Source organism: Dysidea avara, chromosome 9, assembly GCF_963678975.1.
Source record: "Dysidea avara chromosome 9, odDysAvar1.4, whole genome shotgun sequence".
Taxonomy (NCBI): Eukaryota; Metazoa; Porifera; class Demospongiae; order Dictyoceratida; family Dysideidae; genus Dysidea; species Dysidea avara.
In genome coordinates, this window is record NC_089280.1 from 9,878,947 (window position 1) to 9,899,529 (window position 20,583).

At 37.6% G+C, this 20,583-nt stretch overlaps 1 protein-coding gene across 1 annotated transcript in view; it reads left to right on the plus strand.

Annotated features, from left to right (window-relative positions):
• Nucleotides 1–20,583, plus strand: part of LOC136266056 (uncharacterized) — a 76,528-nt gene that overhangs the window by 50,880 nt on the left and 5,065 nt on the right. The window contains exons 6-14 of the mRNA XM_066061013.1: nt 5,205–5,396; nt 7,786–7,908; nt 14,339–14,392; nt 14,447–14,517; nt 14,568–14,658; nt 14,716–14,931; nt 17,187–17,378; nt 17,974–18,033; nt 19,065–19,126. Coding sequence (XP_065917085.1) covers nt 5,205–5,396; nt 7,786–7,908; nt 14,339–14,392; nt 14,447–14,517; nt 14,568–14,658; nt 14,716–14,931; nt 17,187–17,378; nt 17,974–18,033; nt 19,065–19,126 — 1,061 coding nt within the window. The remainder of the gene's footprint in view (nt 1–5,204; nt 5,397–7,785; nt 7,909–14,338; nt 14,393–14,446; nt 14,518–14,567; nt 14,659–14,715; nt 14,932–17,186; nt 17,379–17,973; nt 18,034–19,064; nt 19,127–20,583) is intronic.

Sequence of the window (20,583 nt, forward strand, 5' to 3'; positions counted from 1 at the left end):
TTATTGGATTGCGGACCCTACCAGTGATGGCGTACTACCAAACTGTGATAAAACGCCAGCAAAAGAAGACTCTTATAGTGGTGAATTTTGCAAGAGTTAAGTTCTTTTGTTGAAACCTACCATCAGTTAAAGTTTAGTGGTCTTATTTCGCTGCCTGCTTTTTCACACGAAGTGGCAATCCCAGCACATGAGCGATTCTGGCTAACTCAATGATGGCAGGATGTGGCTGTACGCTGCTGTGGTGCTGGATAAAGACCTATACTGCCAGTTTCCCCTAGTTTTAACCACCTTTGGGCGGTGAATAGGTCGCAATTTGGCCTAATCCATCTTTACGCATTTCTCTTTCCTACGAAATTGCCCTGTTGGGAGGCAGTACGTATCTTTTAATGCCTAATAACTCACCTACATAGTTTATTCTATGACTGGAATCTATTTTACTTATGTACTAATAAGTCTTGGCATGAATGTAGCGAGGAATTCAACTTGCAACGCCAAACAGTCTGGTACAAAAACATGGCGATTGGGGTGTGGTCCATTGCATAATTTTTGGTTACCATGGTTTTGAAACTGCTCTATATTGACAGGAAGAAAGAAAACGTCATTTTCACACCTTTGTATCTCGGTGACCCCTTATCCAATTGTAACCACATTTGCTGCAGAGTTGCCCGCCAACTAGGGGAGTCCACATTCCAAATTTGAAGGAAATCGCTCCAGCCATTTCCGAGATACAAGCAGCCAAAGTTTCGGGGTTTTTTTCTTCGTCTTTTCGCACACTTGCAAAAATTGCTATAAAACGCAAACGCGTACTCTGATCACCTTGAAATTTGGCACACAGGAAGGGAGTCCAAAGGTGAATCACAGTATCAAATGTGGTGCAAATCCGATGCGCGGTTAAGGAGTTATGACCGATTATTCGTGTAAAACAAGATCGATTTGTTGTCACGCCTACAGGATAAACCACTTCATGGAATGAGCTGAAAATCGGTTTGTGGATAGAGCAACTATTGTAGGAATGCCTTTTGGTGGTTTGAAAGCAATCGGAATAAATAACACGGAGATATGACACGAAACCGAAGGTGTGTAACAATTGCGCGATCAAGATTTGTGAATAAAAATATCAATAATTTGCACGTCTACCAAGCAAATCGCTTAGAGCAGTGAGCTGAAAATCGGTATGTAGCTGGAATACTCATCCTAGAAAGTCCTTGCAGTAGTACAGAAGAATCGGATTACAAACCACTGAGTTATGAAAGATAGAGTGCAACAAGTATTATTACATAACGACAGAAGCCAGTTTTGTAATGTTTTATCAGGGGTGCCGCAAGGCTCAGTATTAGGTCCTTTGCTCTTCTTTCTTTATATAAACGATCTCCCTAGTAATGTTACCTCTAAAATCAGACTCTACGCCGATCATGTAATTTTGTATAGAGAGATTCATAGTGCAGAAGATATTATTAGACTACAGAAAGACTTGGACATCATTGCTCAGTGGGCCCACACGTGGCTAATGAAACTCAATTGACAAAGTGTGAACACTTGACTATATAACAAACAAGAAAAACCCTATAAATTCAACGTACAATATCAACAGTCATTTCCTCTCTAAGGTCAATTCTGCCAAATACTTAGGTGTCATCTTTACTCACAACTTGTATTGGCATGATCACATTGTTGCCATTTGTAATAAAGCAGATTCTACACGTGCATTTTTGCAAAGAAATCTCAGGCAATGCTCTCCTACTATTAAATCACTTGCTTACCCCACTTACGTACGACCAATTTTGGAGGATGCCTCTACTGTATGGTCCCCTTATGTCAGAACTGATATTGCAAAACTAGAAATGGTCCAACGTAAGGCTGCTCGTTTTGTCTTCAACAAATTCTCGGCATACTCCAGTGTGACCTCCTTGTTGTCTCAATTAAACTGGCAATCACTTGAAGTAAGAAGAACTAATGCCATCATCAGTTCATCACCATGTTTTACAAAGTTAACAACAACCTTATTTGTATTGACTTCTCACAAGATCTCCAACCAGTATTATCATCTACCCGGGGCTATCTTAAAAGATTCATCAGTTTACCTTCTAGAGTTAACTCATATTATCATTCATTTCTCCCACATTCAATTCGACTTTGGAACTCACTACCTACTAACTTAACTAATGCACCTGACTTAAACACATTTTGTCACGCACTTCATCTCTATAGACAGCAGTAATTTTAATCTTATCACATGCACACAACACTCAATTATGAGGTATGTGCATTAATTATGATTCGAAAGCCAACTCTGTGTAGCAAACACGGGTCGGGTCAACCGGGTCACATTTTCTCAGGGTTATCCGGGTCCGCCCCGGTTTACAAATTATCCGGGTCTGGGATCACGTGAGAAACGAAATTGTTCGTTTGACGACGTATAAACGCTATTCGCGTAGCTCTTTCGTGAGCCACGCCCACTTATCGCGTTACAAACATGCACTCAGCCATGTCCGTTCATTAGTAGGTGCAGTCTGTAACACGAAACTGTGTTCGTTGCTGTCTGTAAGCTTACTTAGAGCCACGCCCACTAATCGATTATTGTACGAGTTGTATATAATCTAGTCTTGCAGCAGGATAAGTACTTCTGTAAGTCACACCCACTTTAATGTATCGGGAAATTATAACACTTGGTATACACGAAGCCACACGCCACACCCAATGGTTGTCTGTAAACCTACGTGGAACCAGACTGACTGACTGATTTTAAATTATAAACTTACCGGGGTAGTTATCACATAACTACTCGTTTACTCAACACGAATCGAATGCAAAAAAACGTAGTCTCGCTCGCTCGAGACTACCCGAAACATAGCTCTTATCGCACGCCTCGGCTTAAATTAATCAGGGTCAGTGGGTCATCAGGGTCAGCAGTAGTGGCCCGGTTTCAACGTTGGTAGCAAATGCGAGATCGAGATACTCTAATAGAACAGTCACCCTAATGGAGCATTCAGCTAGTTTATGACTTACTCCATTATAGAGTTCTATTACATTGGAAGTTATTCTGTAGGGAGCTCAGCTGCAAACAGTTACTCTTATAGACAGTTAGGCTAGAAGCAAGTCACCCTGTGGAGAGTTAAGCTACAAAATTAATATCACTATAGAGATTCAGAACATTACAAGTTACACTGAAGAGAGTTCAACTATAAACAAGTCATGCACCCTGTAGAGAGTTCAGCTACAATTAAGTCACTCTCTAGAGAATTCAACTACACACAAGTCACTGTGGAGAGGGTTCAGCTACAAACAAATTACCCTGTAGAGAGATTAGCTACAAACAAAACACTTTGTAGAGAGTTAGAGACATCAGCTAGAAACTAGACACAATGTAAGGAGTTCAGCTACAAGCAAATCACCCTGTAGAGAGTTCAGCTACAACAAATCAACCTGCAGAGAGATCAGCTACACACAAATCACCTTGTAGGGAGTTCAGCTACAAACAAATTACCCTGTAGAGAGATCAGCTACAAACAAATCAACCTGCAGAGAGATCAGCTACACACAAATCAACTTGTAGAACAAACAAATCACCCTGTAGGGAGATCAGCTACACTGTTAAAAATAAAGCGTAACCACCACTCTGAGAGTTCCCAGTGTAGGGAGGATTTAACACCCCATGGAGAGTAACCAACACTCTGAAGAGAATAACCATTACTCTGAAGAGTAAGCGACACCACCTTCAGAGCATGTGTTACTCCCCAGTTACTCCTTTAGAGTAATGGTTACTCTCCAGGGGTGTTAAATCCTCCCTACACTGGGAACTCCTTGAGAGTTGTGGTTACTCTTCATTTTAACAGTGTAGATACTAGACACAATGTAAAGAGTTCAGCTACAAGCAAATCACCCTTTAGGGAGTTTAGCTACAAACAAATCAACCTGTAGAGCAATCAGCTAGAAACAAATCACCATGAAGAGAGGTCAGCTACATACAAATCACCCTGTAGAGAGATCAGGTAGAAACAAGTCACCCTGTAGAGAGTTCAGCTACAAACAAATCAACCTGCAGAGAGATCAGCAACACACAAATCAACTTGTAGAGAGATCAGCTACAAACAAATCAACCTGTAGAGAGATCAGCTAGAAACAAATCACCATGTAGAGAGTTCAGCTACAAAAAGTCACCCTGTAGAGAGATCAGCTAGAAACTAGACACAATGTAAGGAGTTCAGCTACAAGCAAATCACCCTTTAGAGAGTTCAGCTACAAACAAATCAACCTGCAGAGAGATCAGCTAGAAGGATCACCTTGTAGAGAGTTCAGTTACAAACAAATCACCCTGCAGGTAGTTCAGCTACAAACAAGTCATCCTGTAGAGAGATCAGCTAGAAGGATCACCTAGTAGAGAGTTCAGATATGAACAAATCACCTTACAGATAGTTCAGCTACAAACAAGTAACCCTGTAAAGAGATCAAATAGAAATAATTCACCCTGTGGAGTGTTCAACTACAAACAGATAACCCTGCAGAGAGTTCAGCTAGAAAAAAGTCACTCTGTAGAGAGGATCCTGTAGAGAGTTCATCTACAAGCAAATCACCCTGTAGAAACTTCAGCTACATTTCAAGTCACTCAGCTGAGAGATCAGCTGCAAACAAGTTATCTGTAGGGAATAATTGACATGTAATAAATATATGTATTATATATATAATTTGTACATTTAGTGATGAAATCAGAATTAGTTTAAGTATTTAAAATCTGCTTCATCTTTTTCTTCATCCTGTGATAAAGAAAAAAAAGATAGGTTAAGAAGCCCCAAAGCTGGTCATAGGCCGGCTTTGGGGTATACAAATGCAAAAAGAAGGGAAATCTAATCCAATCTGTAAAAAAGAGTGCGGCCCTCAAAAAGGCTATGGTGAAAAAAGATGTGAAATCCAAGGTGGCGGCCAAGAAATGGCTGTGATGGTAGGTTAATGGTAAAATTTTAATAATGACAATTCAGGTGAATTTTGTGCCAAGACCAAGTGGCACCAAAATTCACCTGAATTTTCGTTATTAAATTTTTACCATAAACTACCATCACAGCCATTTCTTGGCCACTACCTTGGATTTCACATCTTTTTTCACCATAGCCTTTTTGAGGGTCGCACTCTTTTTTTACAGCTTGACTGTTTTGGATTAGATATAGATAGTATACAGGGCAACACTTATTTTTTGAAAATATTTCCTACAGGGTACTGAAGTACCACAGTCCATGTGTGAGATGGGTCAAATGGCTGTATCAGGACCTGGAGATGCTTGCAGTGTTGCTGTAGCTGGTCTGTTCGCGGGTGACTTCACTAGCATTTCAGACTTGTATGCTGGAGACTGCCCAACTCGATTCCAATCATTTGCAACTGGATGTTCATCTATCATTGGAAATGAAGTAAGTCTATTTGTCTATTTATTATTAGTGGTTCTAAAAAAGCAAAACTTATAATACCACACATTACAACACAGTAAATCTATGATTTATCCAATATACATCTAGCAAAGTTTTAAAAGAATTAGTGTTAGACAATTCCAATCATTTACCACTATTACTGCAAAACTACATACGTACGTATACTTCTTCACATATGTTTTAACATGGGGTTTCAGCAACTTCAGTCCATTTGGTTTTGTATGGGAGGTGTTGTATTGAACGAACTCTTCTGCAGTATTTTATACATCATAGTCATTTCCATCCTCAAGCTTCTGTAATACGATGACGGTAAATCTATCAGAAAAAAGTCATTTGTGCAAGATTAAGTACCAATTATATATTGATAATCCATACAATATAATAACAAATGTGTGATGCAATAGTTACACTAGTCCAGTAAATAAGAGACAAAAACATGTTAAGTTTGTGATTAAAGTATACAATTTGTGCTATTGGAATAATAAAGTATACTGGAAATTTATAGAGTGATATATTGTTCCACATCAAAATACTAAATTATGGTGTGTTTAGATACTCTACAAAGGTGTAGTACAGACATGTAAGTGATAGAATATTGACTTCAAGGAAATAATGCAGGAATTCTGAAAAATAGTTTCCACTGTAGCTAATTAAGTTTCTAATTTATAGTAGAGTAGTTAACATTGTCTGACTGTTTTAGTAGAGTATCTCAATTGTTTTTGTTCACATTGTGGTTCAGAATTGCACTTAAAAATGATTAATGTTTGGTCGGCTAGGTTCCCAAGTACTGAATGAGTACACCCATATCCAATATTATTCCAATAATCCTCCAATAGCACGTGCAGACATAACAAACTCAGGCAAAGCATTATCCACAATTAACAACATGATTTGAGAGAAGTTACACTGTAAATTGAGATTTAAGAGGTGGTATCTGCACGGCTCAAAGTAAGCAAATACAGCAGGCCTGTAGTCATTTAAAAATTTTAAAGTTTCAATTAGATCACCCCTCTGGCACTGCCAATAAAGGGAATCGAAGTCTACTGCAGCTAGGTGAGGTTCATATGGTTGCTTGGACAAAGGGTAAAAACTTAGTGGTATGTCTTTAAACTTTCTCAGTCTGGTCAACATCTTTGGTCAGATGAGAGCACCAGGTCTGCATGCAGTATTCCAGGTGAGATATAACACACATATTGTACAAAAATGTCAGTAGAAACAGTCTTAGAGGACCGCTTATCTGTCCCAGTACTTGCAGTGCCTTTGCTACAGCCTTTCAACATTATAAGGAAGGCTTCATATTGGTTGAACCAAACACCAAGTCTCTCCTCCTGCCAAATATACAACATCAACCCGTAACCATGATCTAGAGCAATAGTCCATTCTTCCAATGTTTCCAGCAGATTTGTTGAACAGGACTTGTTGATAACAAAACCATGTTGAGTATGACTGAGAACATAGTTGGGAAATCTAAGACTTTGGAATATATAACAGATTCTAATAGCTTGACTATTGGGCGGTAGTTGTTTTTACTACCCTTCTTAAAAAACAGCCATTACATTAGCATCCTTCCACTCCTGGGGCAGATCTCTTGAAGATGAGTTGATAGAGCAAGTACAAAGGTGTACAGAGTGCTTGCACAGAATTTAAGAACATAAGTATCAGGATTTGGATGTTGAGAGTGGACAGTTTAACTAATTGGTGTTGCTATCCAGTGAGAAGCCATTGTTTACCAAGATGAAGGTTTATAAATCCATGGTGGGTCTATGATTTTGGAAACTGATGTTGTAGTAACAATACATATATGTACATATGTTGTACATCAATGGCTCCTCATACAGTAGCACAGCCCTCTGCACTTCTTAAGATTGGAACCTGCTGATCTAGCCTCCCTTAATAACCTTCCAGATCTTCGTGTCTTAGTATAGTAGTAAAGTCCATATTTGGTACTTTTGACAATTTAAGTTGTTTCTGCATGACATGTTTGATAATTTTAATTTTATTCATGGCTATTTTACTCAAGTTTGGTACAAAACTTTTACACTCTAATATCAGAAATTGATAGTTTTTCTCATAATAACAGTTTTGCTACAAAAACTGAGCATGGTGAACACACTTCTCAGCAATTCACTGTGTGGATATGTAGATTCAAAACCATTTGAGAACTTTTTAAAATTGCCATCACCCTAACAGAATAGTCAGAACTTGTAAGAGTTTATTCATTGCAGCTATATAGCACATATAAAACTAAACAACTACTGTAGTTACCCACCCATGTATGTGCGTAGCTACATATGCAATGTATGCAATCAGATTATGTGTTGCACAGGTGTTATTAACATTAACTTCTATAATCATGTACATATATTTGTAGTTTTTAGAAATTGCACGTGGCATTATGGAATTCAGTCAAGCAATGACTGATGATGGGACCAGTTGTACAGACTACGTCTCAACTTTCTTTTCCTTGGTGTTTAGTGAAGATGACGATGGAGAGGTACATATGTACATATATGGCAATATGTTATTTTAGATAAAAGTATTAGGAATTTTAGGTTCGATTAAGGACCATAGAAAAAGTAGGAAAACAAGGGAGGTCACTACACCTGCAGATATACTATTGGACATTTAGCCCCTAATTTAATCCTGGGTATAGACTGAAGTACGGAATATATCTCCACTAGTATATCTGCAGGTGTAGGTGACCTCCCTTCTTTCCCTACTTTTTTTATGGTCCCTAATTGAACTTAAAATTCAATTTTTTCCTTACACTTGTTTGTTTACTTTTTTTGTAACATTATTATGACTGATGAACCCACACATACCATATCACCTGTTGATACTGATCTGTTGCAACAGGATTTAAATTTTGTGCTTGAGTGGTGTGGTACTTAGTTGTAATTTCTAAACTTCCCTAAGTGTAAGCATATGAGTATTGGCCCCAAATCTACATCCAGGCAGTATTACTTTTACATAAACAATGATGCACACCCTATTAGTACTGTTCAAGAGGAGAAAGATTTGGGTGTCACATTTGATGGAAACTTACATTTCAAGACACACATTAATCAAATAATACACAAAGCCAACAATGTGTTAGGCACCATTATACGAAACTTTAATTCCAGAGATCCTGTTGTAATACGATTACTTTACACCACACTTCTAAGACCAATTCTAGACTATGCCTCTACCATATGGAATCCTCATCATTTGGGAAACATCCGTGAGCTGGAAAATATTCAAAGAAGAGCCACAAAGTTGATACCTACCCTTCAAAACTTACCCTATTCTGACAGACTACAAAGCCTTAATTTACCTAGTTTATCTTACTGTCAAAATCATATGGACTTAATTATGACTTATAAAATTTTGAATGGAGCAGTTTTAGTAGATAAAGAATATTTTTTTACATGAACACCAGTTACAGTACTAGATCTAATGGATTTAAGATTTATAAGAAATTTAATAAGACTTCAACACGACGCTTTGCCTTTTCACAGAGAATAATCAATAACTGGAATTCCTTACCCTATGAAATTGCCACTTCTCTCAATGTACTAAGTTTTAAGACTAATTTAGATCATTTTTTGTATAATCAACGTTTTTCATTTGTATGATTTAATTGAGATTGGTTTTATAAGACTCTGTCTTCTTTTTGACCAATTATACATAATAATTATACAACCAAGTACTAAGAATAATACGAAACGCGGTTAAAATTACGTCGTAAATAAATAAATAAATAATTAAATAATTAATAATTAATGTTTGAGAAAACTACAAGGCCTAGAGACATGAACTAACCGGGGATAGATTTGCCTGTGAATGAAGGCACAAACATATAATCGTCGCTCCTGTTTGTGTTGATGACTTGACCATACGTGTAATTCTATACAACTCCCAGTACCACACCCTTGCTTAATTACTTACATATTGCGTGAAGAAGATTAGCGAAGAAGATTAGTGATGCCCGTGCAGGAGATCCAGAAGCCACTTGTGTAAACAAGAAGATTACAAGGAAGTTTTTATGTTTGTAACATCTCAAGTCTCCATGCCAGCTGCCAATGGATTCATTCACGTAAATAAACAATACAAGAAAACATTAAACTGACATATGCCATGCTCTTTACAATAAGCTTACAGTTACATATAAAATACAAGTAAACAATTTTGTCTTGTGCAGCTGGCATGGCGAACTTTCTTTGTGCTGGTGTCAGGCAATTCAATACGTGCTTAAATTTTTTTGCCTTCACCTGGCGTAGCTACTAGGCTCTAGTGGCTTGGCTGTCTTCCTTTATCTGGTTCATCTGGCTTGCATACGCCTACAGCATTGTGTAGCTATCTCCTGAAAGTTGTGTATGCATAACTATAGTGTGTCACCCATCACTGTGCCATTGCTACATCACTGATGAACCTTACTTAGCTCTAGTTGATGTTGATATGCATTGCTGTATATTGGCTAATAATTTTTATCTGCATGGTGATGTTGCCTATAATGTATTGCTGCATACAATACTGCAATAATGTATAGTTCTCTCCTGTATGTTTTGTATACATATACTTTGTACACATCACTGTGCCATTTATACCGCACCAATGATGTACTGGCACTTAGCTACTGGTGGTCTTTAGTTACGATGCCACTATTGTGTTATATCTGTCACTACTGTGACATATTGAGTTGATTTGGGGATAATGCATTCACCACCTAATAGCCTCACCGGGGGGCTGTCACGTTGGTGTATGTACTTGGTTGTATGTGATGCGGTCCTAGTAATAATAATAATAATAATAATAATATCAAAAGAAAGGATGCACTAAAGTTAATGGTTTTGCCTGAATGTGCATTCCAACTATCAATCATTGACTCAAAAGTGCAATACAGTAACCATTATACTTCTCTTCCAGCTACTGTATGTTCAGCCGATTATACGGTGCTACAAATAAAGAACAGTATGAGAAGTATCTCTGCAATCAATCCAGTTGCTACAGAAAATACATACAATAAGCACAATAGCATGCAAACACAGCCACAAGGAAGCCACATCGCACTATTGTGAATTGAACTGGAACACAAAAAGAACTGGAACACAATTGAAATACATGTATTGTACATATGTACTGCGGTTGGTGAAAAGACACAGCTAGGAATGAAGTGACATTGAACAGTGAAGAAATCAAGCCCATAGCCTTATCCATGCTTAATTGGAGGCATCAGCTGGTCAGTCAGTCAGTATAAAATTCTGTTAAATAGAAAGCTTTAAACTTTCATAGAAACTTTTTGGAAGGGTTGGGAGTTGGTCTGAAAACATTTTTGGGCTTGGCTGTGCCTAATCAATACTGCCAAGCTGTCATGAAGAGAAATTGAGAGTAGTTTTAGGGTGATATTTTTGGCTGGAAAAGTCCAGTTCTTCATAATCCCTAATGTATATATATACAGTACGACCGTACTGTATGATAACAAAGACCCTTCAAAATTCTATATACGTAGTAGAGATTGCAGTAATAAAATGCACTATTTAAATACCCTGTATCTGAATTCGTTGCACAATAATTTAATCTTATAAGCATTTATGTGCAATATCTAGCCAAGTTGTAAAAAATGTGTATTCCTTAAAATGCCAAGGTGAAAACTTTGTGAAATTAAAGGTGGCAGCAAAGAATTTCCTGCAATGATGTTATTGTCAATAAACTGTAAAGCTGATGTGGCGATGCTATCAATGTTATAATTAATTAATTGTTACAGTTATTTCTTGGACTACTGGAATAGTTTTTCCCACTAATTTTGTATCACAAATTCTCTTTTCTCAAGTACATGTTTGTCTGTTCTAGTTAGAGACCAACCTCATTAAGTTTGAAGGCTTTTATATACACCATTTTTTGAGGTGGCTAACATTCCCTTAGCACTCTATTTTGCAGATCACTTGTGTAGCATGACTCGTTATGTAAATAATTATCAGTATTTTGCATTTTAAATTTTAATACCTGTCTTTGATTTTCACACAAGCATAGCAGTGAAGGAGTGATATTCTGAATAAATTTCTATATTTATACAAAAATAGTATTGTCTTTGGGAATGCTTGGGGTTAGATGTCAAATTGATGCAGTGGCAAACCTGTACAGTCATCAGTTACTGGGTAGTGAGCTATGCTATGTAGTATCATTGCACAGTTATATCTATGTATACCAAGCAGCCAAGCTGTAAAAAGGGTATGGACCCATGGTGGAAAAAGATGTGAAATCCAAGGTGGTGGCCAAGAAATGTCTGTGATGGTAGGTTAGTGGCAAAAAATTTAATAACAGTGGTACAGGTGAATTTAGTGGGGGTGGCACAAAATTCACATATTGTTATTAAAGTTTACCATTAACCTACCGTCACAACATTTCTTGGCTACCAGCTTAGATTTTCACATATTTTCATCCTGGCTTTTAAGAGCCATACCTTTTCTATAGTTTGGCTGTTTTGGCATATATATTGCGTTTTTGTATTTGTAATACCGTATAGCGGAAAATTTTGGCGGGAGAAAATTTTGGCGAATTTGGCGAGCGTGCATTGATTCGCCAAAATTTTACTCGCCATTTTTCTAAACACTGAAAGTGTAGTAGACGCTGTTCATTAGTGGGTGAATATTGTTACAGCGCGGTGAGTGGTTAGTCTTCCTATCCCATTGAATACAGTATGGTTTTAGACTACTAATAGCTCAGGCAGATGGGCAATTCAGCTCAAGCGATTCAGCTCAGTGCCCTTGCCTCGCTTGCCACGCGCGTCCCAGTGACTTAGCGAGCTAGTGCATGCTGTTTTAATTACAGCTAGCTCTCGAGCTAGCTATTTGCATAAGAGCGCGTCGATTTGAATGAGAGGCATTGAACTGTAGTAAGCTTTGTCTCCTACGCAGTTAGATTAAAATTGCGTAGGCAAAGTAATGTCATACATTCGCCAAAATATTATTCGCCAATTTCTGCTAATGATCAATTCGCCAAAAATTTCTCCCACCAATATTTTCCGCTATACAGTACTCCAAAGCTGACCTATGACCGGCTTTGGAGCTTTTTTACTTGTCTACTTCTTTACTGCAGAAAGGAGGTAGAGATCAAGAGCTGAATTTTAGCATGTGCAATTCAATTATTTTTGCTTTAAAATTATTCATTAAAAAATTATCACATGAACTTTCTCCTACAGGGTGGCTTGACCATAGCTGAATGCTCTACAAGGTGACTTGTTGTAGCTGAACTCTCCAAAAGGCAGCTTGTTTGTAGCTGTACCGTGAATTCTAATATAGCTGAACGCTTTACAGGGTGACTTCTAATGTAGCCAAACTCTCTATAGGGTGACTTTTGGTTGTAGCTGAACTCTCTACAGGGTTAATCATTTGTAGCTGAACTCTACAGGGTGACGTGTTGTAGCTGAACTCTCTACAGAGAGACTTCTAATGTAGCTGAACTCTCTAGGTGACTTGTTGTAGCTGAACTCTATACAAGGTGATTTGTTTGTAGATGAACTGTCTACATGGTGATTTGTTGTGCTCTATAGAGTAATTTCTAATGTAGCTGAACTCTCTACAGAGTGACTTGTTATAGCTGAACTCTTTACAGGGTAAACTGTTTGTAGCTGGTGGCTTGTTTGCAGCTAAATTCTCAACTGGCTGACTAGTTTGTAGCTAAACTTTCTCCAGGGTGACTTGTTTGCAGCTGACCTCTCTACAGGGTGATTTGTTTGTGGTTGAACTCTTTACAGGGTGACTTATTTGTACCTGAACATTTTACAAGATATATTGTTTGTAACTGAGCTTTCTACGTATATACAGGGTGATTTGTTGTAGCTGAACTCTTTACATGTTTGCAGCTGTCTATAGGATGAATTATTTGTAGTTGAATTCTCTACAGGGTGACTGAACTCCATACAAGTGGCTTGTAACAGAGTTGAATTCTTTACAAGGTGACTTGTAATGCAGCTGAATGCTCTAATAGAGCTTATTTCTTAGCTGAATGCTCTATTAGGGTGATTGCACTATTAGAGTATCTCAATTTCGCACTTGCACAGATTTTGCACTTGCACAATGTAATCAGTTTTTGTATTATAACTCAATGTTTTAGTTCTTCTAGCCAAACTAATCCTATCAGTTTTTCTACAATTATATGAACACTTACTATTAATTTAATCACCAAATATTAAAGTACCCTGTAGGGGTACTCAAGATAAATGCTAAGAGCAAAATGACCAGGAACACTAGACAACTGCCTATGCTTGTGTATATGAAAATACAGTGCTTGGGGTGTCTTAAAACTAGTACAGTTCTCAGCTTCACCTCATGCTGTGTATTCTGTACACACCTGCGATGGTACTTTAACTATAACTGAAACTTCATAAACAAAATTACTATGGATGAATAGATAGTTTAAAACATGCAGAAAAATGATACATGTATTTTGGGACATGTTGCACTCACATTTAAAAACCAAGTGAGTTGAAAAATATGTAACAGTCAACATACAGTATACCTTACAAAGATGTACAATTAGGAAACAAAAACCACCAGTCCAGTGGTACATTTTACTGCCCAACATTTGTTTTAATTTGTCATAACTCTTTGAGTGTTAGTTAGATTCAATAGAAAAATATATTGGTAATAGAATTTACTGTTATATCCCTGTTATGTTTTCCAAATTTCAGTTCAATCAGATAACACATTAGTGTGTGGTTTTATGAAAGTATTGGCAAAGTACACTTGAAAATGAACCTTTTGTTGCTTATATCCTGGGAATTAATCTACACATAATAAATTAACTTGTCATAACATTGTGTACCAATGTGTATACCATATACTCTATCAAATATTTTTTATTTATAGATTTCTCAGAATAAATACATGTGTATGCAACTGTAGTCACTGCAACTAATTTTGAAACATTCTTCATCATTTTAGTTTGTGTGCTTAACTGACTACAAGTTTGGAAGGTGTTCTGATGAATGTAAAGATGTAAGAACTAGTCATCTATGTATACAGTGATCACATCTGCTAAACGCTTTACAGATACTGATGAATTTGACTGCAAGTTTTGGATGTTGTTTCAACAGTTTTATTGCCACAACTACTGGCCAAGGGTATGATAGAGTTTAATTATGTTATCATTTATTACAGTGTTTCTCAACAGTGATGAAGTTACCGACCAAATTGACAGTGCAATCCTGACAAGGGAAATCTATTCAGTCTGCAATGTAGAGTCCCCTGGATTTTGTAATAGCGTAAGTTTTGTTTGTAATAAATCATTGCTGAGTTTTAGAGATATTTTGTCATTATAGATAACAGCTCCATCATATACCAGTGAAGCAAACAGATGTATCAATACACGAAACAGTTTTTTTAGGAATACCAATGATGACTGTTTGGATTATTTCCGTACTTTGGCAGAATTTACATCATCAGATGCAGTTAATGAAGCTGCTTTGCAAGTTTGTCTTGGTAACTGTCGAGGTTACCTGAGCAACTATGTCAACTACTTAACAGTGTGCAGACTGGTAAGATTACACTATGTGTTATCATCTGTTACATCACTAGAAAAACTGTCTTATTGCTTTTTAAGCCAGGTGTGTGCCTGGTTTTCTGAAATTGGTTTAGGAAAAACGTGTTTGAGTGTATGCATGTATAGCTATGTGTATCTGTCCACACACCCATGTGAACAAGCAGCCTCAAGGTAAAGATAATAAATCTTCATTCTATAAGGGAAGGCCGCATGTTTACATGCTGTATTGAAGGCTAGCTTCTTATAAGCCATTAATTTGTGTAGTGTATACTTGAAAGGAGTGTGGCCTGTCACTGAAACTGCTTTATAGGGCTTGTTTATGTGTTGTAACACAAGGGATAGGACAAGCCCATATGAACTGAAATATTGTACATTATGCAATGCACTTACATTAGCAATGCTTGAAAATATTTCACATGAGCCAATGGTTACTGTACAAAATATCAATGAAGAGGTTAGATAAAGATTGATAAGTATTTGAATTCTACTGTGTTTGTGCTTTACAATGGTGTGATTTTTGTAAAGGTAAACAAAACCATTATGAATAAATCAATGTTCCAAAATGATGACACGTGGCAGTCACCAATTCATCCCTGACAGTCCCTACATTTATCAAACAGACACAAACAATCATAGATGGTTGATATTATATGATATCCCTATAGAGAGACAGATAGAATCCATTTCTTTAGCATATATTTTAGTAGTGTTAAGTACCTTTCGTAATTGCATTACCAACACACATGGGCTTGTCCTACTACTGGCCTCCTCCCTGGCACATGCGTATCAGGCCTTGTAAGCTAGTGCACCCTTTTGAGTTGAAAGGGGTATGTCCTGTGATTTAATATTATGCAATACTCTGGATCCAGCTTGTTTCAGTACTTTTTATCGATGTGCTATGGCAAGAAATGGCTGTGATGGTAGGTTAATGGCAAAAATTTTAATTACAACAATTCAGGTGTATTTGGTGCCAAATCCTGGAGGAGGCAATGTAAATTCACCTGAATCATTGTAATTAAAATTTTTGCCATTAACCTACCATCACAGCCATTTCTTGGCTGACACCTTGGATTTCACATCTTTTTTCATCCTGGCCTTTTTGGGAGCCGCACTCTTTTTTACAGCTTGGCTGTTTTGGTTTGGATATATATGCCCACACCCTCAGGCCTGCAGCCCTCAGGTTTGGGAATATCAACAAAAACCTGGGCATGGTATACTATTACTTATAAAGATCAAGACTTATGTACCTGGGCTGATGAGTGGAGATGATGTAATCTTGTCTCTTTCATGGATACTTTGGTAATCACTCAAGAATCTTGAATGCCAAAACTACTGGATAATCCACCAAATTCTTTCCAAACTAGTACTGGTTCTCTGTTGTCTTATCCTTTTATCTACTAGGGTGTGGCATGTGTAATAAGTTTATGATATAAAAAGATTACTAAGTATATGACTGGAGTGTAGCACGCTATTTCCTCAGGTGCTATGGACCCTTGTAAACTGCGTGTATATTTCAGTTGTATCACTCATAAGCATGTTATAACCTCTATATGTTATAGTTAAAGCATCGTTGCGCATGGGTATGGAAAATACAGCACGAGGGGGCATGTTGAGAGGCTAATACAGCATGAGGCAAAGCCAAGAACTGTATTTGCCTTGAGACACCTCCCGAGTGCTGTATTTTGTTTATACACACAAGCATAGGCAGTGCTTTAACTGTTATATTGTGCAGTACTTCCTGGTCATCTGGCTTGTAGTGATTTTCTCTAGTACTCAAACCACTGCGATTTTCAGTGATCAGGACATCAGTAAGTGTTTAACAAATCTATTTGTAGTTGTAGAACAAACTAATAGGTTTAGTTTGGCTAGTTTTAGCGATTTACAATGTCACGCACGTGATCAATCGTGCTGTCTTAGTGGAGTCATGTTTAAAAAGCTTCATATTCAGATGATCAGTAAGTGTTTATACAATCTATTTCTAGCCGTAGAATGAACTCATAGGATTAGTTTGGCTGGTTTTAGTGATTTACAGTGTGTTGTTTACGTAACATCCCTTAAATATTCTCCACATACAGTGTAACTGTGCTGTATTTACCCAAGTGTGCTGTATTTACCCAATTAGCTGCATAACTGTACTGTATGACTCATACAGTACAGTTATGCAGTTAATTAGTGCTGTATAGACGATACTATACACAGCATCGCTTTGATCCTCCCATGCAAAGTATAATATAATTGTACAACGAACAGGGTGATGATGATGACGATGACGACGACGACGATGATGATGATGATGATGATGATGATGATGATGAGGATGATGATTACTTAGAATTGCCAAACATCACTGGAAACACTACTTGTAGGGTGACCCCAGCAAACCAGAGCTGCTATACTGTGATCAATACTAATGCTGCAATAGCAGCAGTGGATGCTGCATTTGTAAGTTAAATTTGTGCATGCGTATGGTGCTAAGTGTAAAAAATAGCTATACTTAATCTTTACAAATGAAGATAAAGTTTCTGCATAGCTTAATGTTAAATCTTGCACTTCTTGAACGATTAAGTTTTGTATATACTTAGTTATACCTGTATTCATTAAGGCTATGATACGAACCAGTGTATCTTATTGCAGAACAGTACTGCATGTTCTTTTTAAATGATAACAACTCTTAAATTACAGTGTATAGTTCTGTTGGCTGCAAATTTACCCATCCTGATCCATTATCTATTATATTTATAAAAACATGCTTCCCTAATCACTCTGCCAATATAAAATACAAAGTCAATGCATGCGAGACTAGCTGTGTGGCTAAATAAGGCAAACTTAGAGGGGTAGGGTCCAGGAAGTTTGAGAGGACTTATCACACTGTGGCATTGTTAAACTAATTTTGTTATGAAACACTGAGAATAAGTAGACTGAGCATAAGTAGAGTAGTAGTAGACTGATACTTTATATATAATCTGGTAGTGCATTTGCTGTGGAGTTGTTAATGTATGTAGATTCAATAATTTATGTGTTAATTTTGTGTGTGTAGGATGCTGATGGGGATTGTCTGTCTGTCATTACAGGAGATTGTTCAACTGCTTGTAGAACTGTGAGAATTCTGCATTGTAAAATCTGTGCGCATTGCATACTCTACTTTTACCCTACTCTGCTAAGTTTTCTGCTTAATTTTGAATATGCAGCTGTAAACAAAATTGCATACCATACACTATTATAATAATAGTGTTTTTGATTATTCAAGTGTTTTGTTCATTATTTTCTAAATTTGCTTCCTATATGTGACCCAATCTGGGAATACCAGTCTTATTGCCTATTCAAAAATGTATTGAGAAATGCAGGTTTTAAGTATATGTATTTGTGTGTATTGTAGCTCGCCAATGGTTGAAGCTACACATGCCAGATTTTCATACTTTTCATACCAATTCCTTACCTTCCAGAGCATCCACTATACACGTAACCAGCAACTAAGTGTCCCACCATTTTAGATTGTCTTTACCAAGGTCGACTGTATCAGGTGAGTTTCAAATGGGGTGGGAGGCGGGGACCCGGAGGAGTGTCAGATGTTGTTTTAAAATCTTAAAGGAGAAGGTGTATAGGGACAAATTAGGTCAAGTTATGGGCCATTCAGGTCTCAAAACTGGCTAAAAATGAAAGCATATTTACAGCACAGGGTTTTATTGAACACCGCGGTGCTATACAGCCACATACAGCTAACCCTGGGCTGGCTAGAGCTCCATTACAGCCCCAGACTGCACGTACCGATCGCCACTGTGCTTGGGAAAAGCAGCCATCAAAAGCAGAGCAGACCACTCAAGCCTAGCTAACTTTGGTGATGAAATTTGATAGTTTATTCATGTAGCTTTGTGTTATTGGTGAAAAACCAAATCTGCTGACATGGGCAATAAGACTGGTTTTGAGAGACCCATATTATATGAGCTTATGTACTAGGTCTATTTAATCAAATCAAGTAAAGTGACTTGGTCTCATTTACAAAAGTCTGTTTGATTAATCTTAGAATTATTTACCTGAAGCAAATTTTTATTAAGCATATTTTAAGTTTGTTGCCATGTGGTTAGCTCACTGAATCACAGCTGTCACCGTACCCTTTATATATTAATGCAGATTCTTGAAGCAGCCCTAGTATCAACTGGATGCTGCTTGACAGAATATGGGAGAGCCACACTGTAAGTTATGATCATTAGTATTGATACAGTGTTAGGAAAGTTAAGCCTTTAACTCATTTACTGCTTGATGATGATGCATCTCTTTTGACTGTGATAATATTTAGGAACAGCTATATATACTGCAGTGTCACGTATAGAGTTCTATATACTGTAGACGAGATTAAAACTGATTTAAAATCAAACACTACGCCATATACAGTCACGTTGTTCTCTCTCTCTCTCTCTAATTACACACACACATCTCTCACATGCCTATTACATCATGTACTATAATTACACGCATGCATCTCACACATGGCCTAATACATAATTTACTATATTTACAAAATCACAATACATAAATCATGATTGTGTCTATCACTACATCTCCCCTTCACAGGAGATCATGTCCAGTTCAGATCAGATATTAACCTCTTGGGAGAATTTATCTCCCTCATACTTCTGTGAATTGGAAGTCTAGGAGTTGTAATCTCTAGGGGATTGGAGGTGGTAGTTGTTTCTGAGAGTTGAATCAGATCTCGTCTGTTTCTTCTCGCTTCCTCTTGTGGGGTTGTTACTGAGTAGGATCTAGGAGCAACTTGTTCCCCAACATTTGCAGTAACATTAGATTCTGGTAGCCAAACTAACTGTCCTGTGTTTAAAGGCAGCAATTCCCTGGTTCCATGATGTTTATCGAAATTGTTATTTTGTCTAGTCTTCAACAATGCATCCCGTTCTTTCACTACATTCAAGCTTGGAACCTTGGGCTTTCTCTGCTCTTGTGTTGTTGGGACTGTTGCACAGAGAGCCCTATTCATCAAAAGTTGTGAAGGGCTGTATCCAATCTCTAGAGGAGTACTGCAGTAGGCCAAGAGAGCCAGATAAGGATCCCCTTCCTTCTTTAACAAATTCTTGATTGTGCCAACAGCACATTCAGCCTCGCTATTGTTTTGGGGAAAATATGGACTGCTGGTGACATGGTTAAATTGATAACAAATTGTCGGAACGGAATTGAGGACCATTGTCTGAGTATACCACCTCAGGGATGCCATGTCGAGCAAAGATGCTCTTAGTGTGAATAATGATTTCATCTGATGTCAGTCTGTTCAGTTTAGATATCTCAATAAACCTCGAAAAATAGTCCACTATCAGGAGATAATGATTCTTCTTCCATTCAAATAAATCGGTGCCGACTTTTTGCCAAGGAAGTTCAGGTAGAGAGGAAGACAACATGGGTTCTGCACTCTGAGACTGGTTTTTGCAAGATTCTATGCAGTTCTTTACTTTTCCTGCAAGGTGAGTTGTGAGCCCTGGCCACCAAACAGATTGTCTGGCTTAAGCCCAGCACTTTGTAATACCAAGGTGACCATCATGGAGCTTGTCCAAATTTCAGATTGTAGTTGTAGTGGAATCACAATTCGGCAACCTCTCATTAACAAGCCATCTTCAATCGAGAGTGTTGTACGAACAAGGTAGTA